The 27,381-nt window shown below is 54.6% G+C and overlaps 2 protein-coding genes across 28 annotated transcripts in view; both read left to right on the top strand.

Moving 5' to 3' along the window:
• Positions 1 to 7,234, top strand: part of Afdn (afadin, adherens junction formation factor) — a 132,823-nt gene extending 125,589 nt beyond the window's left edge. For 11 of the 21 annotated variants that reach the window (XM_047559543.1, XM_047559540.1, XM_047559560.1 and 8 more), the window contains 3 exons: positions 1,085 to 1,613; positions 4,483 to 4,567; positions 5,326 to 7,234. In XM_047559543.1, coding sequence (XP_047415499.1) covers positions 1,085 to 1,613; positions 4,483 to 4,567; positions 5,326 to 5,479 — 768 coding nt within the window. In that variant the 3' untranslated portion in view covers positions 5,480 to 7,234. The remainder of the gene's footprint in view (positions 1 to 1,084; positions 1,614 to 4,482; positions 4,568 to 5,325) is intronic. The other 10 variants (XM_047559559.1, XM_047559557.1, XM_047559556.1 and 7 more) reach the window with 3 other exon arrangements.
• Positions 7,235 to 9,038: 1,804 nt separating this feature from the next.
• Positions 9,039 to 27,381, top strand: part of Kif25 (kinesin family member 25) — a 39,715-nt gene continuing 21,372 nt past the window's right edge. For 2 of the 7 annotated variants that reach the window (XR_007109589.1, XM_047559467.1), the window contains exons 1-7: positions 9,039 to 9,169; positions 15,777 to 15,842; positions 18,705 to 18,827; positions 20,052 to 20,135; positions 20,293 to 20,431; positions 22,666 to 22,769; positions 26,137 to 26,225. Coding sequence is in view for 6 of the 7 variants with exons in the window: in XM_047559467.1 (XP_047415423.1) it covers positions 9,077 to 9,169; positions 15,777 to 15,842; positions 18,705 to 18,827; positions 20,052 to 20,135; positions 20,293 to 20,431; positions 22,666 to 22,769; positions 26,137 to 26,225 (698 nt within the window). In the remaining variant the exon portion in view is untranslated. Of the gene's footprint in view, positions 9,170 to 12,112; positions 12,425 to 15,776; positions 15,843 to 18,704; positions 18,828 to 20,051; positions 20,136 to 20,292; positions 20,432 to 22,665; positions 22,770 to 26,136; positions 26,226 to 27,381 lie in introns of those variants that run through there. The other 5 variants (XM_047559470.1, XM_047559473.1, XM_047559472.1 and 2 more) reach the window with 5 other exon arrangements.

The following is a 27,381-nucleotide window of genomic DNA, read 5'->3' as shown; positions in this document are numbered from 1 at the left end:
GAGTCACAGAAGTTGTTTTAGTGTGCCCAGCCCAAGGAAATGCTGACTTTGTATAGATAGGAAGATAAAAATCCCTTTCCTTCAAGGATCTCCCAGCAGAGAGCAGAAGACGAAGCTAGAGGTTGGTCTTGGTAGTGCCTAGTTTCCTCCCTCTGCAGGTGGTGCAGGGGCTGTGGTGTGCTTTGGCTCTAGAGGAGCAGGGAGAGGACGCAGCCGGAGATGCAGGACTGAACGCTGGTCCTGGTGCCCGCAGCCCCGTTGGTTCTCTCTGGTTGGATGAACTGAAACCTCACTGTACATCAGCACCAGACGTTCACGGGGCGAGGCAGGGTGTTGGCTTGATCTTCCGTCCCCTCTCATACTTACTTTTTCCCTCTGTGCTCTAAAACTCTTGTCAATCTTTATCAAAACTGTGCTGTTACCTTTTTTAATGTCAAAAGAATTTTAACACTGTCAACTGTAGTTTGTGCAGATGTATGTCAGAAAAAATGTACAGTATGTGTCAAAATATATTTGAATACAGTATCTTGCTGTTGCTATTCATGCTTGGCTCTCTAATTTTCTGTCCACCGGGGAGTTTGTTAAGGTTTGAAATGTAAGTTAAGAACTGTGGAAAGCATATTTGTTAGTTTGTTACTTTGGGAAAATGAGCAATGTTCCTTACAGTTTATGGTTTCCTAGTAAACCAGCATTAACAGGTGAGTTAATGTCCTACCAGAACAGGCGGGAGGAGGAGCGGGAGGAAAGGCAGGATTGCGAGGCTTCACCTACTCGCTGCGTGACTGGAGGGCCTGAGAGTGGTCCAAACTGCCCCTGGGCAGTTTCATGTCAGACAATGCAGAGCAGTCTGACTGTGAACTAAGTACCCTCCACAGGGAAGAAGATCTCCGTAAGGAGACCTTTCTGGGTGACCCACCTCTTCTGTTGCAGTAGCTGTGACAGTTAATGTGACGTCCCGTGGACGTGTGGTCGGTGTGGTGATGGGGCTGATCAGTGCACCTGTCATTTTCCGTGAGGGCCCAGTGGGTCCGCCTGTCCCCTCCTGATCTCTGACCCTTGCACTCTTGTCTATTCCCGCCTGCAGAGGCGACAGGAAGAAGGGTATTACAGCCGCCTGGAGGCCGAGAGGCGCAGACAGCACGAGGAGGCGGCGCGCAGGTTGCTGGAGCCCGAGGAGCCCGGGCTGTGCCGACCTCCGCTTCCACGGGACTACGAGCCCCCGTCCCCATCCCCTGTGCCCAGCACCCCTCCTCCCCCACCTCAGCGAAACGCCTCCTACCTCAAAACACAGGTCCTCTCCCCAGACTCGCTGTTCACTGCCAAGTTTGTTTCGTACAATGAGGAGGAGGAGGAGGAGGAGGACTGCAGCCTAGCAGGTCAGGATAAGTACTCCAGCGTGAGGAAGTCTCATGGGCACCTTCCTCCTGCTGCCCTGCAGCCGCAGCAGCCCCCCTGCAAGCCACGCCCGGCCTCCTTTGGCATCTTTCTCTCCAACTCATCCCAGCCACCCTCGGCCAAAGCCAACAGTACTGCCCACAAAACAGTACAGCCCCCACCCCCTCCAAACAAACCAAGCTTCTGCCATCCCGGCCACTGTAAAGGTAGAGGTGAAGGTAGAGTGCAAGCCCCACCCTCTGCTCTTGATGATCGGGACCTTGGCCTCTGCGCAACTGCACCTGACGTGGCTGGAGCTCACCTGCCGCCGAGCCTGGGTTCCACTTTCTTGCTCTCAGCCTGGTGATCTCCCTCCACCTTCAGCTGCAGTGTCCTGCTAATGATCGCTCTGCTGACGAATGTCTCAGTGCTCTGGTTTCTCTCCCTCTGAGAAGCTGCCTCGCGTTAGTCAGTTGGCAGCCCGCCCTCCCCATTACTCCAGACCATGAGTACTGTTGGTCTTGGCTTTCGTTCTCCCCCTCTTCTAGCAGTTCTCACCTGTGGTTGAGCACGTGTTTTTTTCCCACATTGAACCGTCCTAAAGGTAGAGTTGAAAGTGCGTTTTCAGTGTCCACATCAGGCAGCCCATCCTTGGTGGTAGCTTTGCTGGGGAGCAGAGCATCTGCTGAACTGGTCTCCAGCACAGCCACCTCCCAGGGTCCAGCGCCCCCGTTGTCCCGAGGTTCCTCTCCTCGCCCTGGCCTTCCAGTCAGCACCAGTAGCCAGGCAGCCGTAGACTTGCAGCTGCTGCTAGTTAGGGAAAAGCCTCTGGCTGCCTGCACACCGGAGGGTCCTGCTACTGCCAGCACACACAGGCTGCTGCCTGCAGAGGCACCATCGGCAGGCCTTAGCACTGGAGTTGAGCTTAAGATACACCCAGCTCTGCTCAGATGCTCGCCTCGCTGTGACAACACTGGAATTCCAGCCTGGAGCCCCTCAGACTCGGTCTTGTAGCTTTAGCAAGTACACACACCTTCTGCATTCTTTGGGGCTCCATGTCACCAGCAAGTGGGGGTCAGCAGCTCAGGGCTCGGTGCAGCCTGGCAGAGGAGTTTTTCCAGAATTCTGTTTCCCACCTGAATCAGCTTCAGTCCACATTGAAGGGTTGGTGTATCATGATACCTAGGCCGAGACTCTGGAAGCCAACTTAGATCTTTCACCATGAATGTTTAGAATTTGGTACCTCTTAAAGACACTCATGGAGTAACAAATTTTGAAGGAAGATACTATCAGGGTTGTATTAAATTTTGTAAGGTGGGCTAATACATATTTGTCCGTGTCATGACGAACAGTCATGAGGTTTGGTGGCGGAACGCTGCAGGTCGGAGTCACTCTCCCCGTCCTGGCTCAGTCCTGTCGCTAACCCTTACTTCATGCGCAACCCAGGGGCACTGAGGAGCAGGTTACAGCCTGCATGGGTCGCTCAGCCTCCGAAGGTCCTTGGTGGTGCAGCGTCTGCAGCACATGCAGAGTGCACCTGGCCCTGTCTCCGTCCCCCACCTGCTGTGTCCAGCCCTCTGTGAGCTCCGGCAGGCTTGCTTCTGCGGGGACTTGGCCTCTTCCAGTGGCAGCGTGAGGGACAGACTTGGGTGTGAATCAGAAGGAAGAATGCTGGTTTCAGCATAGCAGCATAATTAAAAAGGAAGTGCGACTAAAGCTCTGGGGAGACTTTTTGTAATTGGCAGTGTTCACGTAGTGTTTGCTGAAAGTTTTTGATATTCTAGGAAACAGTTCTAGAAATTTTGAAACACTGATTATTTGTTACCATTGGAAGAAGCTGGTATCATTTTCAACAAAGCTCAAAAGATGTATCTAATGACAGATGAAATGAAGGAAGTATTTGGAATTCATTCTGGAAAGTTCCTTCCTCATAGCTTCTGAGAGGCCACCACGGATGACCGTGAGGTGGAGACACTGCCCTGTGTCTTTTGAGCCTTGTTGGGGTAGGGGTGGATGCGCTGGGGCAGCCATGGGACACTGGGCGTGTGACAGACAAGGTGCCCCATAGTCCCGCTCTCTTGCCTGTGTGTCTGGGGATCTCTGCCCCATGGGCTCTTCATATGGAAGAAAACCATTTACTTGAAAATTCATTATGTGCACTTTGAAAAGAAAAAAGCTTTAATATAAAAATACAGCAATAGCTCTGTGGCCTGTTTAATCCAACATTTGCTACTGTCAGTGTGGAGTATTTCGAGCTTTTAGTACTCCAGCGGGTTTTTCAGGTGTGCCCTTAGTATTTTAATGTTATAATTAATAGAAATGCATGAATACTGACTCAGCGCACTGTGGTTTAGTAGCATATTGTCAGTGACAGTGCTACCATGTGCATGGATGCACCTGAAACATGCTGTCTGCATCATCCCTTTGGATCTTCAGCAACTCACCGAGGTGCCCGAGGCGCAGACTGGGGACACTCCCCTCCCACAGTGCTAGCAGCTCCCTCCTTTTCATTTTTTCAGCACTATTGAACCTGTAGTGCTAGTATGGTGTGCTAAGGTGGGTTTTTGTGGGGAGGCTCATTTGTTTTAAAAGCTTTACTTTGTTTTTAATAATTATAACCATTTATCTTGAGAAACAGTTCAGTAGTTTTCTAGAGAAGAACTTCAGTCATGTGCTTACCTGCTTAATCCCTGGCGCTGCATTTGCTCCGGAGAGCTTTTAAGACAATTCTTGGTGTCACCAGCGTGTTGGAGCACTTTGCTAACCTCCTGTCTAAGTGAGGTCTCTGTGGGTCTGTTTCTGGACTTGTGCTAACTGTGCACTCCATCAGATTTGAGCTAACTCCTACATATCCATTGCAGGTTTCCGCTCAAACAGTAAAGGCAGGTCAGTCATTGAACACAGGTTCAGTAGTGATTGGATTACTCAGGCCACCAAGAGAGGTGCTTCCTGGGGTGCCTCTTTCATCTAATATGAAGAGCCTTTCACTTTCTTGTTTGCTCAGTGATTAAAGGTGTCTTATTTTGTGGGGGTCACCATATCTTTATGATCATAAAATTTCGCAGATAATCAGGTACTTTAACTTGGATTTTTTCTTTTTTGGAAAAGGACCACACCCTTACGCGGCGTCTGCTGGGGCAGTCAGCGGTGCCCTTGATGCTCCTCAGGACGGGAGAGAGAAACACACCAGAAGGTACGCGAGTCGTGCTGCAGTGCCTGTGACTGAGGTTGCTGACTTCTGGGAGGCTGGGTTGAGATTTCAGAGACTTCATCAGCTCCATGTTTTCATTGTAGAAAATCACGTGAGCACACGTAGGCCTGTTAGCACTGGCTTCTCATGTAGTTCTGTTTCAGATAGTGCTGTAGGTGCTAGACCCACTGCCCAGGACACTAGAAGCAGTTGGCTGTGTTGCCCTTCGCTCCTACCAGAGAAGGTTGAAAATCTGAGGACAGTGGCCAAGGGTATTGCTCAACCATGTGGAGCCAACTCTGAGATGACCCAGAACATAAACCAGCTCCACATTGTCACGGACTGTCCTCACCTGGGTCTTAGTTCTCAAGGCCAGCTGTTCTGAAAACAGCCATTGTTTAAATCAGGTGTATCTATAAGTGTGAGTTTTATGCTGTGTTTTGAAATTGAACCCTTTAGTTAAACTCGTTTAACTGGTAAGAAATACCTGCTTGCTGAACTCAGACTCAGTAGTCTTTTGAATGTTGGGTATCACTGGGGAATGTTTTCATTTTAATAAAGAGAACATTTTGCCTATGTTTGTATGTAGATTTAAACACAGCCCCAATAAGTTTACTTATAGAAAAGGTTATAGCAACATTCAGCAAAGAATGCATCTCTCGCTGAGAGTTCCAAATGATTGCTCATTGTGCAGACTTTGCTGGTTACGGGCAGGTGTGTCTACGTTGAAGGGTGATCTTTTCCATTTCTCTCTTGTCCAGCCAAGATGCAGACTTACCTGGGAGTTCTGGAGCCCCTGAAAACCTGACCTTCAGAGAGCGTCAGCGCCTTTTTTCACAAGGTCAAGATGTGTCCAACAAGGTGAAAGCTTCCCGTAAATTGACAGAACTGGAGAATGAACTAAACACCAAGTGAGGAGAGGCACAGGCGAGTGTGTGCACACGGCCTGCGTGAGGGCCGTGGGTGGGAATCTGAAACGGAGGGCGGGTGTTTCTGGCGATGTCCAATTTCAGTGCTAAAATGGTTGCGATTTAGAGGTGTTCAGATTCCAAGACATTTTATTTTGCTTTAGCAAGAAATTGTTTGTACTATTTGAACTCTGTCTGATTCTGAGTGAGCTACTTGTGTGAGGGTATCTTTGTTGGTTTCTTTTGGAGTCCTGGGCTCACTGGGCAAAATGAAGACAGTCAGGGTAACGTCTCCCTGTCCTCGCGCCACACACTACACAAAGAAGTCTCTTCCTGGACTTTCTCGGAAACTTCACCTACGCAGCACTGAGACTGGCTGCCCCGCCCTGCCCTCTGGGAATGCAGCGCCTCAGCCTCAGGAGTGGAGACTGGCCTGCTCCTCCCTGCCCTCCGGGGGTCACTGCAGCTGCCTCTCATCCACGCGGGAGGCTGCCCAGGTGGCAGCGCCTGTGAGCAGGATGGCGACGGCCCGCCTCGGCCCCACAGATGCGCGCGCCCAGTCAGTTCTGAGCATTTGATTCAATGTTTGATGAATATTTGATTTTTAAAATTCTCAAAGAAGAAAATCTTGAGGATTTAATTTTAGGAGATTTTATTTTTATAAACATGAGTTGTTGTTAGCCTAATAAATCATTGTTGAGATTGAGGATGACACTTATTCTAGAATGTTGACTGATGTTTCATTAGGCCAAGGAGCCTATCAGAGATCTCCACCTGAACAGTGTCAACGTGCCTAGGGTCAGAGACGCCCAAGGAAATGGGGAGATTGTTAGGTGACCCCCAAGCACAGAAGTCACTCAAATTTAAATTTGGAAGACAGATTTACATTGATATTGTGTGGGAAAGAAAGAAATTCCATGACCGTGCCATCTGTAGCTGGAGTAATGCAAGAATGATTCATGGCAGTTCGAGCTTTGTTTTTTGTCGTATCGTAGAGTTATTTAATTTTAATTTGTGAATTAGGAGTTATCACTGTCATTTTTTCAGCTGTGGGTATGTGGCTGATGTTGGGGAGACGGACCTCAGTTTGTTTATATTGTGTGATGTTAAAATGGTAAATTTCTTTGATTTTAAGCATATTTCCTATTTGACAAAGCCCTAATGGGGTCCAGATGATCTTTCTGTACCATATCGTTCTCTCACAAATGTGTATGTGGGGAAGATATGCCCACTTTCAAATAGGACCCAGGCGTTTGCTGCCCTAGAAACCACTTCAATATGAGTTGTATGATAAATTCTCCAAAGTGCAAGTGTAAATACTTTTTATGTCTATCAGGGTCCTTATTTGAAAGTGTGCTTTCTCCATCCCCCTGTAAGTAAGAGTCGAATGGTCCTGAGAGCTGAGGAAGGGTTGCACACGTGCCTGGGGAAGAGCAAGCTCCTCCTGCTGTCTCAGGAGCACTGGCACCTCCAGGTGGCAAATCCACACCTTGCCTGGAGGAACACGGGTGCAGACCGCTGCCTGTCACACGTGGGAGACAGACACACACACAGCATGCGTGCAAACAGGGATATTTGTGTGTTTGTCACCCAGAGAGAGGTGGATTTGGCCACCCCTGGACTATGAGGTCAATGTGAATATGTGTGAACGCTCTTCATGATGTGCATTGCTATGGGAAGATCCAAACTGCTGTCGTTTTCCATTTCTACTGTATTTCGGTTGCAACCTATTTTTAATAAACTTTCTATGTATTTAAGTGTATTTGCTGTTGTTTTAAAAATGTTGACAAAGTTCATATTTCTAACAACAGCCCCTCTCTCCCTTGTTTCCGTCTGTCCCTCACAAACATTGCAGAACTCTGCTCCCGTGTCAGGCAGTGTTTTCTGCCTGTGGGGATGTGTTTTTTGCAGGATGCCTGAGTCCGCTGAGGCTCAGGTGACTTGCACACTGTCCGTGACCAGACTGCACCTTCCCCACCTGTGTGACTTCTGGTTTGCACCCCAGGTGGCCCCTGGACCACTTCTTAGTTATGATGTCCCATCCTGGCCACTTTGAAATTCCTAAACGCACCCAGTAACAAGAATATTATATGAATGTTCCTGAACTGTGTTTAAATGCAAGCACCAAGTTCAGGTAGCTGGTGTGAAAGGGGTGTGCGAGACTAAAAGTGTTAAGTCCGTGTTGAGGAAACAGGACCTCCCTCTGGCCGTGAGCGAGAGCAAGCCCTGTGGCCAGGCCAGGTCTGTGCAGACTGCTCCCGCAGGGCCAGACCTGCCGGCGCCTCCTCTTGCCTGGTTGCTTCCCCCAACCTGCCTGTCTCCAAGGTATCTGTTCCTCACACATGGGTGCCTTCATGCTTCGTGCCTGTGGGGTGGGTGGTGCAGAGTATGCCGAGGGCTTCTGTGGGGTGGGAGGGAGGGAATGGAGATGCGTGGGTCAGAGGAGGCAGAGTTGCAGACAGGCAGAAATGATTGGGGATCTGCTGCACAGTGGGGTGATTACGGTCAGTACTGTGTTGTAAAAATAAGCAATGAGACTGGACTTCTATGAAGGAAGCGGCATGTCAGGGCTGTGAGAACTTGCAGGAGAAAGTTTTTGGTAGAACCGGATAATTACATTTTTGAATCACACTGTTCACTTTTACTTTTTCAAAAGATACTTGAAAGTCTGGAGAGGTAAATACTCAGGATCAGTTCTGATTCCATCCCCTCTCACAGCTGTGTTTCTCTGGCTTTTTTCTATGGAAGTCGTGATCCCTTGAGGACTCGACCACATGAAATAGCTGGGGAGTCCTTGATAATCTTCTGCTATGTACCACTGAACAAAAATATCCTCTGGGCTTTACTGGACAGAAAGGCAGAGTTATACATTTAGGAAACAGTAAACAAAATTTAAGTTATTTGTAGAAGGGAAAATAGGCCCCCAAATTGTCACATTTTTGTATGCTGGCATTTCGTCCAGTTGATTCAGAAAAGTCGGTAATCAGAAGGGTGCACGTTTGCATATTAGACTTCAGACTGGGAGCGGAAGTCATTTCTGGTGTGATGTTCACGGAAGCTTGCTGGCGCCAGCTGGCCAGAGGTCACCCACGACCCCAGCTGCCCCGAAGCGTGTTTCTGGCATGGCTTCGTTTATGTAAACATGCGTTTAGTAACTGAACTTTCAGGGCAGTGGACCCCCGCAGAAAACGAGCGGCTTTTTTTTGAGAGGACGGGACACTGGCAGGCAGTGGGTGGCACGACGGACCGCATGTCCGCGGCCAGAGCCTGCGGCCAGAGCAGCGCCTGGAGGGGGCTGGGTGCCGGGTGGGAGAGGCCTGGCAGGCCATGATGAGCAGCTGTGTTCTCGCAGCAGGCAGCCCAGCCGCACTGATCGCCCGGAGTGTTCCGAAAGAGCCTCCGAGCAGGGTGGGGGTGGGAGTCGGCCTGCAGCCAAGGCCGCCCTGCGCTGGCCCCGCCCCTTCGCCCCGCCCCTCCACCGCCCCTTCGCCCCGCCCCTCCACCGCCCCGCCCCGCGCGCTTGCTGGCTCCGCCCCGCCCCGCCCCTACCCCATCGGTCCCTGGTTCCCGCTGGTCCCCCTCCTCTGTAGGCCTGGACCCTGCCATGAAGCCCGCAGGTGCGGGTGATGCCGGTGGGTGCTGCGCCCTACTGGGTCTCGCAGAGCGGCGGACGCAGCAGCTGCAGCGTCAAGTGCGGGTAAGTCCAGGAGGGGCCTGGGAGCCTGGGCCTCCCCTTCACCGGGGCTTTGTGGGCCAAGGGAGAATTTGGTGGGGTTTAGGGATTTCATGGAATCGTGAAATTAGGGGCAGGGCCCAAAGCGCACACACATCCATCTGGGCTTCAATACAGAAGGGGTCACTGGACTGTCTCCCCTTCCCCAACGTTCCCAGAGGCTCCCTGCCTCCAACTCCCATCTGGGCCCCTCTGTGCCCACCCACCGGTCGGTCTGTTCACGTTCTACCGTCCTCCCACCCCCACTCCACTGCCCTTCATACAGCCTCTTCCCCTGTGTGGAATGCTGCTGCATGATGGGCAGGTGCTGCTTGGGCATGCGTGGTCAGGAAAGCAATGGGCATCACCCTGGCATTACCCCAGAGAGCCTGCAGGGGGCAGGAAGCAGTGAAATAAGCACAGTTACATAAGTGATAATGTGACTGTGGCAAAGGCCTCAGAGGCAACCCCAGGGGTTTATAATGCAGCCCTGAGGGGCCAGGAGGGTCCCCTGTGTCCTGATGGCCGAACCATGTCCGATGGGGGCTGAGGATCTAGAAAAGACTTCCCGTGGGGAGTGATATGTGGTGGGCCTGAACTGGATGGCACACCAAGCAGCATCGAGACAGAGGACAACAAGGGCCCTGGCCACGAAGGATGCCCAAGGATCTCAGCATGAAGGAACTAACACTCATGATCAGATCTGTGTTTTGTAATGTCACTTGTGCAGTCATGGTTCAAGGGCATGAAGGATCACGGAGGCCACTTGAGAAGGCTGTTGCAGGTGAGGACTTCCAGGGTGAGGGTGAGGTGTGGAGCTCTGTGGACCTGCTGTAAGCAAAACTGGTGAAAACCATAGGAAATAAGCAGTTAAGGCTCTGGAATCCTAAGTGCGTACATCAAGTGAAAAAGCATTCAGTAAAAACAACGTGCTAAGACGTCCCCAAATCATGGAGGTCCCTGTCTCCCTCCTCCACTCGGCTCAGCTTCACAAGCTCCTGTGTTGGGGTGACCAAGAGGATGGGCTCCCTCTGCCTCAGCTACCTCAGGGTGGGCTGTCTTCAAATGCAGTCTCGGAGGTCCAGGGAATTGGGACTTCAACATGTACCTTAAAGGGAGGGCAAGCCAGCCCATACCAAGCCACATGCTAAACCATAGGCCAGCTAGGGCACTGGAGCGAGTGGGGAGGTGGCTAAGAGCCCTCTGGGCTTAGAACAGACTTCAAAGACTGGTTCAAAACTCATCACTGCCCTGCGTTAGAGAAATGTATGCCCCAGGTCACTGTCCACATCAGTAGAGCAATCAGTAATTAAGTAGATGTGGTACCAAACAGGGGCAGCTCAACCAGAGGGGTCAGAAAATGAGACAGGCAACAAGCCCCACTCAGACCCCCACCAACCCAGTGTAGCCTGATGAGGCCACACTGAGGCCACAGTGAGGTCATCGGGAGACTCTTCTGGGAAAAGAAATTCAAGATAAATTGGTAGAAATCACACAGCCTTAAAAACAGATAAAAATAAGTCGAAGAAAAATGAACAGAACATCAGGAATAGATAGATGTGAAACCTTTAAGCTCACCAACATGTATAATGGAAGGACAAGATGGAGAGAAGAGAGACACAGGAGCAGAAAAGGTATTCAAGGGAATGATGGCTGAACATTCCCCAGCAGTGCTAGGAAACGTGCCCTTCGACACCAGAGAAGCTCAAGAACTCCACAGGTGGAGTAAAGGTAGAGATCCCACCCACACCACATGAAAATGCTTCCAGACAAGGAGAACATCTCAAGAGCAGGAAGAGAGACCAGTGGTCAGAGACGTGACGGACCCCAGGAGGACTTGGCACCAGCTCCAGGAACAGTGGAGGCCAGGGCGGGAGGGTGTGTCCCAAGTGTGGAAGGAAAAATTTCTCAGCCAACATCTTTGATCCAGCAAAATTGTCATTCCAAAATGAAGGCAAAAGCGGGTGTGGTGGTGCACTCCTGTAATCCCAGAGACCCAGGAGGCCGAGGCCGGAGGGTCGCAAGTTCAAGGCTGGCCTGGGCAACGTAGTGAGACCCTGTCTCAAAGAAATAAAAATGAAGAACCTGGTTTCAATCTCTAGTACCAAAAGAAAAACGAAAATTCCTGTAAAGACAACATCTGATAAAATTTGTTACTTTCAGATGTATCTTCCAAGAAATAGTAAAGAAAATCCCTCAAGCTAAAAGCCACCTCCATGATAGTACAGATCCACAGAGGGTGTCAGGGAAGGCAATCTCGTGATTTTAAAAGACAGTATAAGCACGTTTCTTTATCCTCCTTGTAACTGATTTAAAAAGTGATTGTGTACCACAGCGTGTAGTTGCTGGGCCTCAGAAGCGGGGGTTTAGTGTCATCAACAAAAAGAGCACCTAGAAAGACACGGGCTTTAGTGTAGACGGGGTCGGCAGGGACAGGGCAGGCTGGGTCAGGGCCACGTGGAGGAGTGGAGATGGCAACAAGGACCTCCTTAAAGTCCTGTAAGTGTGTCCTTGCTCCCTTTTTTCTGGGCACAATGAACGTTGAATTATGTAAAGTGATGACATAACAGTGTCGTGTCACATTTCTGACATGATGTCTGCAGTGAGACAATGAAACAGGAACAGAGCGCGGCTATGTAGCACCACGTTCCTGCAGCCAGCGTCGGACGGCGTGCTAAGCCCTGAGCAACCACGAGGCTGACTCGAAGACCAGTAAAGGCGTCCTCAAAGCAATGGCATGTGTTGCCAGGAAGCAACCATTCGGTGCACAATAAAGGAATACAAACAGGAGGGAACCAGAAACCAGGAGACGCAAAGAAAACAGAGATCAAGTGGCGCTCTGTCAGTCCATGTTTCGTCACAATGATGACACCTGACACCGGAGCTTAGGAACAAAATGTGTTCTTTAGCTCAGGTTTGGAAGCTGAAGGTCCAAGCTTGGGCTACTGGGTTGGCCCAGCCTCTCCTGGGCCTCTCAGGAGGCCCTGCGACTGGCAGATCGCTACTTAAAGGAGCACGCATGGCACAGACGACCTCACCAGACGCGCAGCTGCGGGCTCCTGCAGCAGTCGCTCCTGAAGAACTAACCCCTGCTGAGGGCGCGCCCTCGTGACCTGAGGATCTCACTGGGACCTACCACCTGCCAGCACTGCCACCGAGGACTGAGCCTCCCACACGCAGCCCCGAGGGACACACTCCAGCCAGACCCAAGCTCAGCACCCCCGTAGTGCAAGCGAATCTGTAAGTGCGAGTAAACTAAACACTTCCGTCAAAAGGCAGAGGTCCCCAGGGCTCCCCTTGAGGCACAGACACAAGTGGGTTGAAAGCAGACGAGACAGGGACGCAGCCTGCTGCCCACAAGCCTGGGGAAGCGAGTGTGCTACTCCAGAGGGCACTCTTCCAGGGACTGAGTGACGTTCGTTAGGATGGGCCGGTCGGTCCATCAGGAAGTCATAAAAAGTATGACTGGGAGGAACTGAAAACAGGCCTAGAATGAGGGCAGCAGAAATAGGCACTTTAGAAATCAAGCTTGTGAACGGCAGCGCTTCACGTTCCATAGTGGAACCAGGAGACCTAAGAGGGACCTTGGAAAACCTGATAGCACTAGGAGCCAGCTGGACGCGAGAGACGTCCCCGCAGCACCACCAACAACACACCCCCAAGTGCAGCTAAGAGCTGGCGGCACAGGCTCACCAGCCCCAGCGCCACGCGGGGCGAGTTTGAGAGGCTGGAAATCACACGAGGTCCATTCTGTGGTCACTTTAGAGTGAGATTAGACATTAATAACAAATGAGATTTGAGAAATACACAAGTATATAGAAATTGAACCAGACACTCCTAAACAGCCAGTAGGGCAAAGAAGAAACCACAAACAAAACGAAATATCTGAGATAGGAAAGATGCATGTGCAGAACTTTATGGTGTGCCCGGGGGAATTTATAGCTGTAAAACATTAAAAATAAGATAGGTGTCTTAGTAGCAATCTAACTGTCCACCATAGGGCACTGGCTAAGGCAGAGCGCTTCTGACCCTAAGCAGGGAGATGGAAGTGAGGAGGAAGTGCACGAGCAGAGGACCACACAACCACAGGGGATGTCAACAGCATGCAGATGTTTAGCTTGGCTGACAGAGAGCAAGAAGTCTAGAATTACTAGAATCTAAAGGCCTCAGTTCTACCAAGTACATAGGAACAGGGATTGTGAGAAGATACTGTGAACATCGCCAACACCTTAGACAACTCAGGTGAAGGGTCACATTTCTATAAATGAACACACTACCAGAACTGATTCAAGAAGAAATAGAAAAGCTGAGCAGAACTGTAATGAGTAAAGAGGTTGAATCAGTAGTCACGAAACCTGCAAGTAGTTCCCCAGGCCCACCCGGCCTCACTAATGCACCAGCCCCTTTAAGGACTCACACCGTCCTTCAGCTCCTCCAAATAGAAGAGAAGAGAGCGCTTTCTACTCTGTGAGGCCAGCATTGATTGTCCTGAGGTCAAAACCACCCAGACAGTCCTGGGAAGGAGAACCACAGAGCAGGATCTCTTATGAATACAGATGCAAAAGCCTTCAGCAGAATACGAGTAAAATACTCTATCAGTGTCCAAGAAGGATTATGTCCTACAACCAACCGGGTGTACTCCAGGAAGGGGTATTCCAGAATCAGTTAATAAAACAGACCGTAGCAGTAGGATAAAGGACAAAGCTCTTCACGACCATCTTAATAGTTCCACAAAAAGGGTTAGACAGGCAACACTCAACACCCAACCGCAGGGCACAGAGAGGGAGGCTGAGGCAGAAGTGTCCCAAGTTCAAGGCCAAACTCAACAATTCAGCAGTCCTCTGTATCAAATGTAAAAAGACTAGAAGGGATGGGGTTGTACCTCGGTGGTAAAGTGTCCCTGTATTCAATCCCCAGTATTACAAACAAACAGATGAACAAAACCATACCAACTAGGAGTAAAAGGGAGATAATGCAATTCCTCAGTCGACAAGGGGCATTTAGGAGAACCCAGAGCCACATCCCACTGTGTGGTGGAAGGTGGACGCTTCTCCATGATCAGGAGCAAAGTCAGCACATCCCTCCTGAGCTCTACTGGTCAACACTACTCCGGACACGCTGCTCAGGGCAGTAGGGCAAGAGAAGAATAAGACATCTGTATTCATACATGGTGTAGATGGAAATCCCAAGGAATCCACCGTGAGTCTGTCCTAAAAACTGTGAGTCCCGCAAGACTGAAGGATAACAAGATCCATGGTAAAAAAAAAAAAAAAAAAAAAAAATTCTATGCTATAGTAATGAAAAAAAAAAACCCAAAAATTAAGACAACAATTTATATATAGTATCATGAAAGTATCTAAATATGTGAGAATACATTTAAGCATAGATGTATCAGACTCTTAACTTCAGCTTTTATTGCGGTTGAGCATGTAGACATGCGGGGACCTTGGAAAGCACTTTGGAAATATTCTGGGGATATTTATAAGGGTTAAATTAAATGGACATAACAATAGTACTATAGATAATTCCAAGGAATCAGGTTTGTATCACCAGTCAGAAAGTTTAGAATTACAAGCAAGATAGTCCTAAAATAATCACAGGTTTTTGTGACCTGCTTATCAGCAGGCTTGGAGGAGGAGGAATCCCCAGGAGTAGGGACTGAGTCCCCAGCAGGAGAGACCGAGCCCCCAGAAGGTTCACTCCCCGGAAGGAGGGACTGAGTCTCCCCAGTAGGTTCACTCCTTAGCAGGAGGGACTGAGCCACCCCAGGAGGTCCACTCCCCAGCAGGAAGGACTGAGCCCCTCCAAGAGGTTCACTCCCCAGCAGGAGGGACCGAGTCTCCCCAGGAGGTTCACTCCTTAGCAGGAGGGACTGAGGCCCCCCCAGGAGGTCCACTCCCCAGCAGGAGGGACCGAGTCTCCCCAGGAGGTTTACTCCCCAGCAGGAGGGACTGAGCCCCAGCAGGAGGGACTGAGCCCCCCCAGGAGGTTCATTCCCCAGCAGGAGGACTTCACCTGAACTCACCTATGGCGCTGGCTGTTTTCTGTCCTCTATGCTCCAGTTTCCTGCTCTTGGAGTACTTAGTCTAAGTACCTAGCGAACTCTACTCCAGTACCTCCTGGGCTGTCCTCTGAGTGTGATTAAGTGCACATTTCCAGTTCCATGGCTGCCTTTCTGCACTCCCCTCTGCCCCAGCCCGCATTGCACTCTTTCTCCGTGGTGTGCCCAGCTCACCCCCCGTGACCCGGCACTGCCTTTCCTCCATCACTCCTGTCCCCACTGACACACCTTCCTGAGCACCCTTTCTGACCAGAGGGCGTGAGGGTCCTGGGTCCTGCACTTCTAGTCTGCCACCAATATTGCTGCTGCCGTCTGGGGGCTGCCCTTGGGCAGGGAGGGGTTGTAGGCATGGCTTGGTGGAGGGAGAGCCAGGCCTGCTGCAGACGGGTCTGCAGTGAGTCCTCCAGCCCAGCCTGACCCCTTTTCTAAGGCACCGTCTCTCTTCTTGTGTGTGCAGTTTGATTCCTGTGACTTCAGTTCACCAAGGCCAGTGTGTGGTGACAGTTTTCCTTTCTGGATCCTTGCTCGTAGGTCAAAGAAGAAAGCATAGTTGAACTGGAAACGGAAAATGCAGTTCTTCATCTGAAATTGGCAGAGGTAATATTTTTAAATGTCTTGAATTGCATCCAGTCATTTAGTGCTGAAATTAGTTTTCAGCCTTCATCCAAGAAATAAATTGAAGGTGACACTCTCTCCTTTGATCTTGTCTGTTCTCTGTCTGGTGAGGTGAGAGAACTCTTGAGCTGACATTTTAGCGTGTCTTCTTGTACTGGAACAAGGTTGTGTTCTGAATTCCTATTCGTCTCTGCCTCGCAAGTATTTAATAAGTGATACATTCAGGATGCATCTGGAGGCTGTTTTTCTTTTAACAGCTTTAGTGAGGTTTGATGTATGTACCATAAATTCATCCACTGTGAGTTGTACGATCTGTGTTGAGTGAATTTTGTCAAACTGTCCTTGTCTTTTTGTGTCACTGTAACAAAGTACCTGAGACCAGGTGATTTACAAAGAACATTGATTTCTGGAGGCTGGGAGTCCAAGATCAAGGCTCTGCAGATTGGGTATCTGTGACTCCAAGTGACCCAGCTAGGTGTCCTCGCGCTGTGGGAATGCAGAAGAGCAGGGAGGGCCCAAGCTGCTCCCTCAGCACTGCCTTTGTAAGGAGCTAGTCCATTTGTGAGAGTGGAGCTGGGGACTTCATCCCCCTGAAGGCCACCAGTGGGCTTGACACTGCAGCAGGCATCTTGGAGGGCCCTTGAAACCCAGCAGCACCTGCACCTTCTAGGTGCAGAGTCCCACTGCACTCAGCCTCCCTGCCCCGCGTCTGGGGACCTCTTTGCTGAGCATGTCCTTCAGCATGCCCAGGCGGGCAGGACTGCACCTGCCTGGCAGCACCTGCTCATACGCAGCCTGCTTTCCTGGCACTTCTGTGTGGTGGTCACTTTGGTGATTAGAAGACAGAGTCGTGGTTTCTGTGACTGTGCCTCCTGCCTCCTGGTGACAGAGCACCACCCGCTCACCCTGCCGTGGGAAGGGCCTGCGTCCCCCGTGCAGCATGTTTGAAGGGGCCTCCCTGTAAAGGAGCTGCCCTCAGGTGCACTGCCGCAGACCTCAGTGTGGAGGCGGAGTCCTCCGTCACCTGCGGGCCGGCAGCCTTGCCGCCACAGACTCCTCCCTCTTCCTCTTCCCCTCCCTCCCCTTCGTCCTTTCTTTGTGATACTGGGGATTAAGCCTGGAGCACTCTATCACTGAGCCACATCCCCAACTCTGTGCATTTTATTTTGAGGCCGGGTGGGTCTCCCTATGTTGGAATCCTCTTGCCTCAGCCTCCCAAGTCCCTGGGATTAGAGATGTGCACCATAGTGCCTGCCTCTCCTGTTTCCAGTTTTCTCCTCTCCTGACCCAAGTCCAACACCCTTGCCCCACTGACAGCCTCTCTGTGCTTACTGGCTTTATTCTTCAGCCTCCCAAGCAGGTACCACAGTTGGGCACCTGCCTGCCCACTCCCTCCTCCTCTGTGTCCTTCCTGAGACTCTCTCCAGCCGGAATGCACATTGTCTTTCCTTCTTGTTACCTGAAACCAAATTGCCCCCGAAGCCCGACTCTGGGCAGAGCTGGTGCAGGTTACCCTTCTGCTTAAGTTATTCTCTGCTCTCCAGCCCTCTAGAAGTCTACATGAGACGCTTTGGAATGTGATTCTTGATTCCTGTGTGTGTATATATACCACCCCGCAGTCTGAGTTTGGTTAGAGACTTAAGGGGAAGCTGTGAGCCCCAGATGCTCCTTTGCTCTGGCTGCACGTGGGGCAGCAGGTTCCCTGCAGTGCCGTGGTGCTGGCCTGCCCCTGAGCGCCCTGCCTGGGCCTTCTCTGCACTGTGTGGCCTTCCCGCCCTGTCAGGAGCCCCTCTCAGTGGCCATCGCTGGTTGAGGGTCGAGTGCAAGCACACTGCTGGACGCCCCTGCTGACCTGGCCCTCCCTCTCAGGCTGTGTGAGGGAATCTGCCCACTCCCCTGGTCCAGCGTGAACCGTGCCAGCGACTCGCAGCCTGGTTGGTTGGGAGCCCGTGCCCTGCCTCCGTGGAACGGCCATGCTGGAGGAGGCAGGACACCAGGAGCGTGACGCTGAGCCCAGCCCACTGGCCGAGGCCGAGGCCCACCCAGTGGCTCCCTTTGGCACCATCCCGAGCAACAGGCTGGGTTCCTGCGGGCAACCTGCCTGTCCACCACACATCCCTGCGGCGTTCGCGCCCGCCGGGGTGCAGGGGCCTCCCCGTGGGAGAGGAGGCGTTGTTAGCTGCGTGTGGGCACAGCCTGGCGGCTCGCCCTCAGGGTCCCTGCTGTGACGGCCCCTGCGGAGCACAGACACCCCCGGACCAAGGCAAAACCCACCCGTCCCCTTGTGCTCGCCGTGCGCTGCAGGCCAGAACCCGGGCTGCACCCTGCCCCGCCCATCAGTGTCGCGGGTGCTTCTGGAACCCTCGCCCTCCCCGCTTGCTTGAGGTCTTGGGTGGTCGCCTGGCGCGGTGAGGTTCCTCCCTTCACACCACCCTCCCCACGGAAGTCCCAAGTGATGGTTCCAGGACGACCTGTTCCAGAGCCCTGCTGCTGTGTCCTGGGGACAGTACCCAGCTCCTCGGGGGCTCGGGCTTCTGTGCCTTGCCCTGTCCCTTCTGGGGTCTGCAGGGTGTGTCCTTGGTGGCATCCCTGTCCCGTGGCTCCTCTTCCTTGGGCACGGGCCTCTCCTGTCCACCAGGCCAGTACCTACAGCTCAGCCCCGAGCAGCGGCTCCACCAGCCCTCAGAGGGCCCTGCCCTCCTGGCTGCTCCTCCCGAAGCAGCCCACTGGGGTCAAGCCCCTGCCTCCCTGCCCTTCCGCAGGGTGTCGCGACCGTTCCCCTCAGAGCGATGGCGTCTCTGCACTGAAGACTTCCCACCGTCTTTATCTCTCCCTGTTCAACAGTACCAAGGACGGGTCGGGAAGAGCGGCCTCCAGGCCACGCAGTTTCCTGCTCAGCTCAGCAGCAGGCAGCGCGGGCAGGGAGGTGCACACCCAGCGCTGGCCCAGCCCTGGAACCTGGCTCAGGTAGACGTTGCCTGCCGCCCACCCAGGAGCAAGCAGTTCCAGAACTGCAGGGCGGTGGGGTCCCGGGTCCCCGGGTCCCCCCAGGGGAGGGACGCCAGGCCCGCCATCCGCAGCAGGCTCCTTTCCCTTGGGGTTCCACTCTCCAGCTCCTGCTGAGCGGAAGCCACCTAGGAGCCTGTGTCCAAAAGTGGGAGCAGAAATTCTGTGTTGGCCGGGCCCAGGGTGGCCGAGGCCGCTGTGCGGGTCAGAGAGGTCAGGCAGCGCCGCTATCCACTGCCGCGTGACAAGGCGAGTGCCGCCTGGAGGGTGAGATGACTGCTTTGGCGACCATGCGAGCTGCCCCTCCCACACGGCTAGAGGGTTCTGGAAAGAAGACTCCAGCATGTCTGGTCACCCCCGGGTGGGCTGGGTGGATGTTTTTGTACTTCTGGTTAGGAGCGCTGCTTCGCCTTTTGTTGTGAACAGCGCGACCAGGGTAAAAGCCAGGAAGACACACATCGTCACAACAGTGACACACCATCTGCAAACAGGATTTAGCCACCTCATTGCTGGTCAGATTCAGAGGCTTGTAATTTTTTTTCACATTCAGAATGGATTTATATATTTAATTCTCTTCCACTGGAGGAAAATGAATCCATCTCTGAAAATAAGCTGTACAATTTATCTGCACTCTAAACAATAAAATGGTTTTGTTCATTCTAGCTTTTACGTTCTATTAAAGTGTTCCCCAAACACATGGAAGAACTTGCCTGTTTTTATAGAAAAAGAAGGCTACACTCCGAGCAGAGGACTGGGGCCACCTCGGGCCCCACAGCCCAGCAGCGTTTGGTGGTGACCTCTGTCTTGTGGCTCACCAGCTCCTTCATCCTGTGACTGTTGTGTCCTCAACCTGAAAGTCCTTGAAACGGTTCCAGGGGAAAGAGTAGCTGGTGCACAGGACACCAGGACACCACCGCCATGTCCCCAGCTCCCTGGATGCTTTCCTGTGATTGTCCCTGGGATGCTGTTAGGGCCCCTCTGGCCAATGGTCTCACTGGCAGGAGCTCATGATAATGGGGCTTCCAGAAGCTGGTCTGGATTTCCCATCAGTTTGTTCCCTGGAGAGGGACACAGAGACGAGGACTGTGTCAGAACAGGCCAGGAGTGTCCACTTCCAGACGATGGGCAGCTCTGCTGTGAGAATTGGTGACACACTTGATTTTCTATTTCCTTTGTCCCTTAAAGACACAGGCTCTAAAGTCACATGAGCTGCTTTCACAACACCGGTCCCAGCCTGTGGAATCCGGATGTGGCGGTGAGGAGACCCAGGTGCCACTGCCCGATGGACTTTCTGGCTGTGGGGTGTGTGGCATGCCGGCTGCCACGGGGCTGGGCTGGTTCATGGGCACTCACAGGCACGTGTCACGACTGACTAGCGGTGACAGTGCCCCAGCCAGCTGTGCTGCACGTCTGCTCTGCTCCCCAGAGGCTTCAGCAAGACGTGAAGGAGTTGCGCTCTTCCTTTCTGGAGCTGATGGGCACCTGTCAGGACCAGTACCGGGCCCACCTCTCTGCAGTAGCGGCCGTGGTACAAGGAGCGCAGCTGGACAGGGAGGCTATGCAAGGTGAGGCGGCCATGTTGGGCCGGCCGGGCCTGCCTGGGAGGCCACCCAGGTCCAGCACCCACTTTTGCAGCTCCCCACATGCCTGCTGCAGCATGAGAAGCACCGTCCTGTCTCCTGGCCACTGCCCCACCTGGCCGCTGCCCCCGCGTCCTGTCTCCTGGCTGCCGCCCCACCTGGCTGCTGTCCCCGCGTCCTGTCTCCTGGCCGCTGCACTACTGCTGTGGGGTCTCCTCCCTGGTCAGGGCAAGAGGGATTCTTGCCCTTGACATTCCAGCTGCCCCGGAGCCTGCACGCACGCGTGCTGAGCTTTCAGAGTCAGATTTCCCCAAAATAGGGGTGGAGAGCCTCCTCTCCATGAATCCCCAGCGACTGGGCTGCTCGTCAGCTACGCGAGCTTGTGGTCAGGATGGTCAGCACTGTGTGCCACCTGCGTGTGGGTCACGCTGTGGCTCAGCCCGAAGACGGCCAGCAGGACCATAGGGCGTTGGCCTCTCCAGTGCCTCCCAAAGAGGAGACCGTGGCCCCTGCTTGTCAGGATGGTGTGTTCCAGAGACCAGGGGATCGGGCTCCACCGTGGCCTCCTCAGGGACCAGACCCAGCAATTCTTGCAGGGGCTCATGTGTCTGTGCTTGTAGGCGCGTGGGGTGTGTGCATGTGGTGTGTGCAGAAGTGTGCAAGTGGTGTGTGCGTAGGTGTGTGTGTGTGGTTGTGTGTGCAGAGGTGTGTGTGTAGGTATGTGTGCGTAGGTGTGTGTGCAGAGGTGTGCAGGTGGTGTGTGTGCATAGGTATGTGTGTGTACAAGGTGTGTATGGAGGTGTGTGTGGTTTGCATGTGGTGTGTGTGTAGGTGTGCATGTGTGTGTGTAGATGTGCAGGTGGTATGTATGCAGGTGTGTGTGGTGTGTGCATGTGGTGTGTGTGTAGGTGTGTGGTGTGTATGTAGGCGTGTGGTGTGTGTTGTATGTGTGTATGTGTGTGTGTAGGTGTGTGGTGTGTGTGGTATGTGTGTAGGCGTGTGGTGTGTGTAGGTGTGTGTGTAGATATGCAGATGGTATGTGTGTAGGTGTGCACATGGTATGTGTATAGATATGCAGGTGGTATGTGTGTAGGTGTGTGTAGGCATGTGTGGAGTGTATGTAGGTGTGTGTGGTGTGTATTTAGGCGTGTGTGGTGTGTGCAGCTCTGTGGTGTGTGTGTAGACATGCGGTGTGTGCTCAGGTGTGCACGTGGTGCATGTGGAGTGTCTGTCTGTGCATGGTCTCCCCAGTTGACACTGGTGGGCAGTCTGCTGTCTTCCTTGGGGGCAGAGGACGCAGCTCAGCCTGGACAGGTAAGGTGCTTCATGGACCTCGCAGGGAAGGCCTGCCGGAGCCAGGGCTATTCCCTAGGGCAGTGCTGGTGTCTGCATCTGAGGCTGTGCACATGGCCCCAGGCTGCTCCTTGACGTGTCCTGTCCAGTGGTCTTGGAGGGTCCTGGCTAGGCAGCTCCGCAGGCTTCTCCTCCCCTGCAGTTTGTTCCCATCAGAGGTGAAGCTTAGACGCACCCGATGCTCAGGCAGTTCACCCCACAGGACCGAGAGGGGAGCAGGCCTGAGACAGAGTCCCAGGTCAGCTGCGGAGGCCCTGTTCGGGGTGGGCTCCCCTCTTACGCCTGTGCTGTCTGACCGGGCACCGAGTCTGCTACAACCCTGAGAGGAGTGCCTGCTGACCAGGTCTCCTCCCCAGACCTGCACGCAGACCAGGTGTAGCACCTGAGACGCTGGAGCAGGCCTGGCTGCGGCTGACCTCGAGCCCTGACGAGACGCTCCCTTCCTGTGCTAGACGCCATGTGGGCAGCAGGCCATTGTGACAGTGGCCCTCTGGGCTCCCGGGCGTCCCGGCTCTGCTGCTGCTGTGCTTGGCCCCAGGGTGTAGTGAACAGGCTCCCCGCATCCTCACAGCCTGGCCAGAGGGTCACCCTGAGTGGACAGGGAAGGGAGTGGAGGCCCCAGGTCAGCACTCACCTGAAGCGGGACTCAGACGGGTCTCCTTGCTGCTGGCTCTTCCCGCAGAGGGTCCCGTGGCACCTGGGAGCCCCGGGCAGGCCTGCAGTTCTGGGTCCTGGCTCCACGGCTCCCGAGCGAGGGCCCTGCCACTGGTCCGGGCCTGTCAGCAGCAGATGCAGCGGTGTGGCCTGCCGGACTGCACGGCCGCCTTCCTGCAGCAGCACCAGGACTGGGCCCCACTGTCTTCCAGCCTGGCGGTCAAAGGCGCTTCATCTGGAGCGGTCCCTGCAGGAGGTGGAGGAGCACTGCCACCAGGAGAGGCAGAGAAGGCGGGCCCTCCACAACAGCCTGCTGGTGAGCGCGGCGCCGCGGGGAGGCGCCCACCCCTGCCCTCCCTCAATCTGACCCCACGGGCCACTCTGGCTGCTCGGTCAGGAGGCAGGGGTGGGGAAGAAGGGGCCACCGTGGCATCGATAGGCACTCGTGGCCCAGGCCTCACAGGAACCATGTCTGGTGTAGGCTGGGGTTGCAGCAGCCCCTGTGAGACCTGCAGGAACTGAGCCCCTGGGGATGAAGAGTGGAGTTGGGGAGCCGAGAGCAGGGAACCCAAGTTCTCCCGGCTGGGGAGCCGAGAGCAGGGGACCAGAGTTCTCCCGGCTGGGGAGCCGAGAGCAGGGGACCCGAGTTCTCCCGGCTGGGGAGCTGAGAGCAGGGGACCCGAGTTCTCCTGGCTGGGGAGCAGGAGACCTGAGTTCTCACGGCTGGGGAGCAGGAGACCCGAGTTGGCCCGGCTGCGGAGCAGGAGACCTGAGTTGGCCCGGCTGTGGAGCAGGAGACCTGAGTTGGCCCGGCTGCGGAGCAGGAGACCTGAGTTGGCCCGGCTGTGGAGCAGGAGACCTGAGTTGGCCCGGCTGCGGAGCTGCAGAGGTCTCCGGGAGGTGTGGAGGACACAGTCACCCTTCCCTGCAGCCCCTTAGCCGCTTTCCTCCAGGCCCATTAGGGAGATTCCCCCACTGCTTCAAAGACGTGGGGTCTGACTCCAAAGGTCAAGGCCAAGACAGTTCCCACCCACTGTTGTGAGCTGGCCAGGAGGATGGTTTGTTGCTGCACCTCCCCTGTGAGGTCTGACCCTGCATGGCACTTTGGCCAACGTCTGAATTCCAGCCACCTCCTGCCCACAGAGCTTTGCTCCCGATGGGGTGCTCGGCTCACCAGGTGAAACGTTCAGCGGGAGTGGCTCTGACCTCAGGCGCAGCTCTGCAGTTCCGTGCGCAACAGCGCATCTTTGGGTGCTTGGGGTTCGGCCCTCCACAGCACGTGGAGTTTCTCTTAAGACTGCTGTCCTAGCACCGCCCCAGGGTGCTAGGGACAGCGTGGGATTGAGGGAGAAGGGTTGAAACACACGTCAAAGAGGGACGGAGTCCAGTACGGAAGAACTGAAGGTGCAGAATCCTGAGTCTGGAAGGAGCTTGGGTCCCCCAGGCCAGCGGAAGGGGCCCTCCCCGACAGGGCGGTGTGCAAAGAGGGCGCAGATCTCAGTGTCTGGAAGCTCAAGAGGCTGAAAATCAATTACACTATCACTTACCTGGTTCTCAGACAATAGAAGCAGCCTTAGTGCGGAACCTGTTGAATTCGCTCGTCATAAACCAAAGGCGAGCTTTAGAATGGACTGCTCAGAGTTTCTGAGAAGCAAGAGTCACTCCCTGAAAGCAGCAGGAATCTACAGGAAAAAAATGTTCAGGTTTGAAATCAAGGCATTGTGACACAGTGGAGCCTCTGCTCCCAGCCAGCCACGAGAGAGTGTTGCGTGAGATATTTGTGGACGGATTTTCCAGGCAGGAGCCGGCTGCCACTCGCTGGGGCACCACCCGCTGCTCCCCACACCCAGCGAGAGGAGGTGGTCCACCCCTGTTAGCGCAGAAGGGCCGGCTGGACGCAAGCTTCCCGGGCCCCCTCAGCTTCTTACCCAGGAGCAGGATTACACCTCTCCTGGTGGAAAGTGAGCCACTGGCAAAAGGAGGGTTTGGGCTCACAGAGGCTGTATGGAGAGGGGGTTCGTGAGCATGTCCATTGGGTGTTCGGGTTGGGGGTCGGCGGCCAGCACCCGAGAGGACTTCCTGTGGAAGAGATCAGCGTTTCCTAGAGGCTGCCATTCTGGGCGGGTGCAGCCCCTTCTCCCGCCAGGGGCCAGCAGCTGCAGAGGACGCATCCTGAAAGACGAAGGCCATCGGTGCTCATGCTGGCTGGCTTTTCCACTCCCTTTTCCCAGGTGCACTATCTTGGGCTTTTCATCTCCATACTTAAGATCCCCTGCCCCCAGGAGCCCGGCAGGGCCAGGCTTCGGCACTGCGCCCACGGCACCTCTGGTCCTGCCCCTGCTCTCCTCAGACCCTGATTTCAGGAGTACCTGGGATGCAGGAGACTTGGCGATGATCTCAGAGGAGACACAGTTTCGCTTGGTAGCCGATAACAGGACATCTCAACAGGCCAGAGCGATAGGCTGACCCCACCTGGGTGCGAAATCCAGACGCACAGGGACGGGTAGAAAGACGCAGGACCTAGGGACCCCTGCACAGCGGCACCCTGCTAAGCCAAGGCCAGATTCCAGCAGAACTGCACCCTGGCCAGAGAAGGGCCTGAGAGGGCCCTGCCAACACCTGGCACCCGAGCCCAGTGCTGCACAGTGCCAGGGGCAAGGCCCTTCACTCTGCAGTGAGGAGCCCGCGGGGGTCACCTCACCGCCCTCCGTGGAGGCTGCCCTGGCACTGCTCCCAGGGACTCGGGCTCCTCACGCCCAGGCATCTGCCCACAGGCGTTGCTGAGGACTCACTGGCTTTCCCGAGAATACTTCCATGATTTGAAGACTGGGAGAACCTAGGGTTGCCTTCGAGTTGGGTCCAGAATTCTTTGGGTACGAGACACCTTAGCACCAGCAACTGGTGGCTTGACTGATGGTCCCCGATGCAGTCAGTGCCAGGTCAGAGCGGCCCAGCAAGCAGGGGGGTTGCTGGCTGCACCGACAGAAAGCATGCGGGTCAGAGTGGTCCTCAGCCTCTCTGCTCTCACAGTGACCCGCCCCACCTGGCCGTGCCTCTAGTTGTGGACACCTCAGTGGAAGAGGGAGGAAACCCTACCGGGTGGATCCTAGCCCTTCAGGACGTGCTGGGACTCATTCTGAGCAGGCAGCATGGAGAGTCAGGGGAGAAGGCGGGCCTGGAGGGTGCTGGAGCTGAGGGGTGGGTTGACCAGTGCCGTGTGGAAGGGGCGCTGGCTCCTTCAGTGTGGTCCTGAGCCCCCGAGGCGGTGGGGAGAGGCGTCTGGGCACAGAGGGGCCGATGGTCGCCGGCTCCACGCAGCACTCAGCTGCTCACCTGCTGCCCATGGGAGCAGCAGCTGCTGCGCCCCTCGCTAGCAGAGCAGTCGAACCCGTGCTCCGCGCTCACTTCCTCTCCTGGTTGCCTGGGCGCAGCCTGGGGAGGGTCAGGATGATGAGCAGGAGGACCCAATGTCTGAACCTGCCCTAAAATCAGGACGCATCCCGCCCTCCTGTGGGTTCTTATTGCCAAGTGATGGTCATTTGCCAAGGGAACGGATGTGTTAGGTCAGAGTCAGGGAAGCCCACTGACCCTGACCACGTGCCGCTGGTGGCGGGGAGCTGCTCCTCAGGCGGTGGTTCCCATCGCGTCTCGGGCCGGGTGAACAGCGGACGTCATTGTTGCAGGAGCTGAGAGGAAGCATCCGAGTGCACTGTCGGATCCGACCCCTGCTGCCCTTCGACAGTGAGTGGGACGGCTCGGCTTCATGCAGCAGGTGACTTTGCACTCCATCTCCATCTGCATCTGTGGCCATGTGGGGTGTTGAGGACAAAGGCACAGAACTGGCAGGAGTCTGCACACCCCTGGTCCCCAGCCCTGGCCCCACGGGAGTTGCTGAGGTGGGAGTAGAGCTCTCCTTCAGGGTGGCGCTCCCCGCTGGGTGACTAGCTCCCGGGACGAAGCTTCAAAGTGGCGCAAACACCTGTACCCCCCAGTCCCCCCCAGCCTCCCCAGCCTCTGCTGCCTCCCCTGCCTCATCTAGCCTCCCCAGCCTCCCCTGCCTTCCCTGCCTCCCCTACCTCTCCAGGCTCACTCAGGCTCCCTAGCCTAACCTGCTCCACCCAGGCTTCCCAACCTCCCCAGCCTCCCCTGCCTCCCCTGCCTCAGCCAGGCTGATTCTGTCATCTGCTTCCTGCTGCCTAGTCTGGCTGGTGTTGCCCTCCTGGTCTCAAGTCCCCCTTATTCTGTCCACATTTCACTCCCCTCTAAGTCCTGGCACCGGTCTCCTTATTTACACTGGGTGACTTAGCACTGGACTTCAGGAAGGCCTCGGGAAGCGCAGTGCAGTGTTGACTGGTAGCATTCGTTGTTGCTGGAGGCAGGGAAAGCGGTGTGGTAGTGACCCTGACGTGTGGCGAGGTTTCTTGGGCCTGGCTTCCCGTGGTCCTCACCTCAAAGTACTGAAAGCAACTTGCTCTCGTGTTTTAATCTGTTCCTGAGCCACCCACCCACCACAAGTCGCCGATGAAATTTAATAAATGCAAATTGAACGAATCAGAAACCGGGTTTCTCGGTTGTGCTTGCCACCTCGAGGTGTGACGTGGGCAGCTCAGATGCAGGCTGCTCCCAGCAGAGCCGGCCCTGACTCCACAGACCTGACTCCGCGCCTGTGCGCTCAGCAAAGGCGGGCATTTTGCTGGGCTGGGCTCCCGCAGGCACGTGGCCCTGAAGTTGGCATCGCTGTTGCTCAGGCCCTGTTCTGAAGCACATGGGGACAGAGCAGAGGCGGTGGAGAACACAGCCAAGAGGAGGGAAGGGTGTGTGGGGAGGAGCTGAGCCAGGGACAGGAACGTGTGCAAGAGGGACGCATGGATGCCTGAGGGGTCGGGAGCACCGCGGGAGCAGGATGACTGCAGGGAGTCGGGTGGGGA

The sequence above is a fragment of the Sciurus carolinensis genome, chromosome 7 (assembly GCF_902686445.1).
Source record: "Sciurus carolinensis chromosome 7, mSciCar1.2, whole genome shotgun sequence".
NCBI classification, from domain to species: Eukaryota; Metazoa; Chordata; class Mammalia; order Rodentia; family Sciuridae; genus Sciurus; species Sciurus carolinensis.
This window is presented reverse-complemented; position numbering and strand designations above follow the sequence as displayed.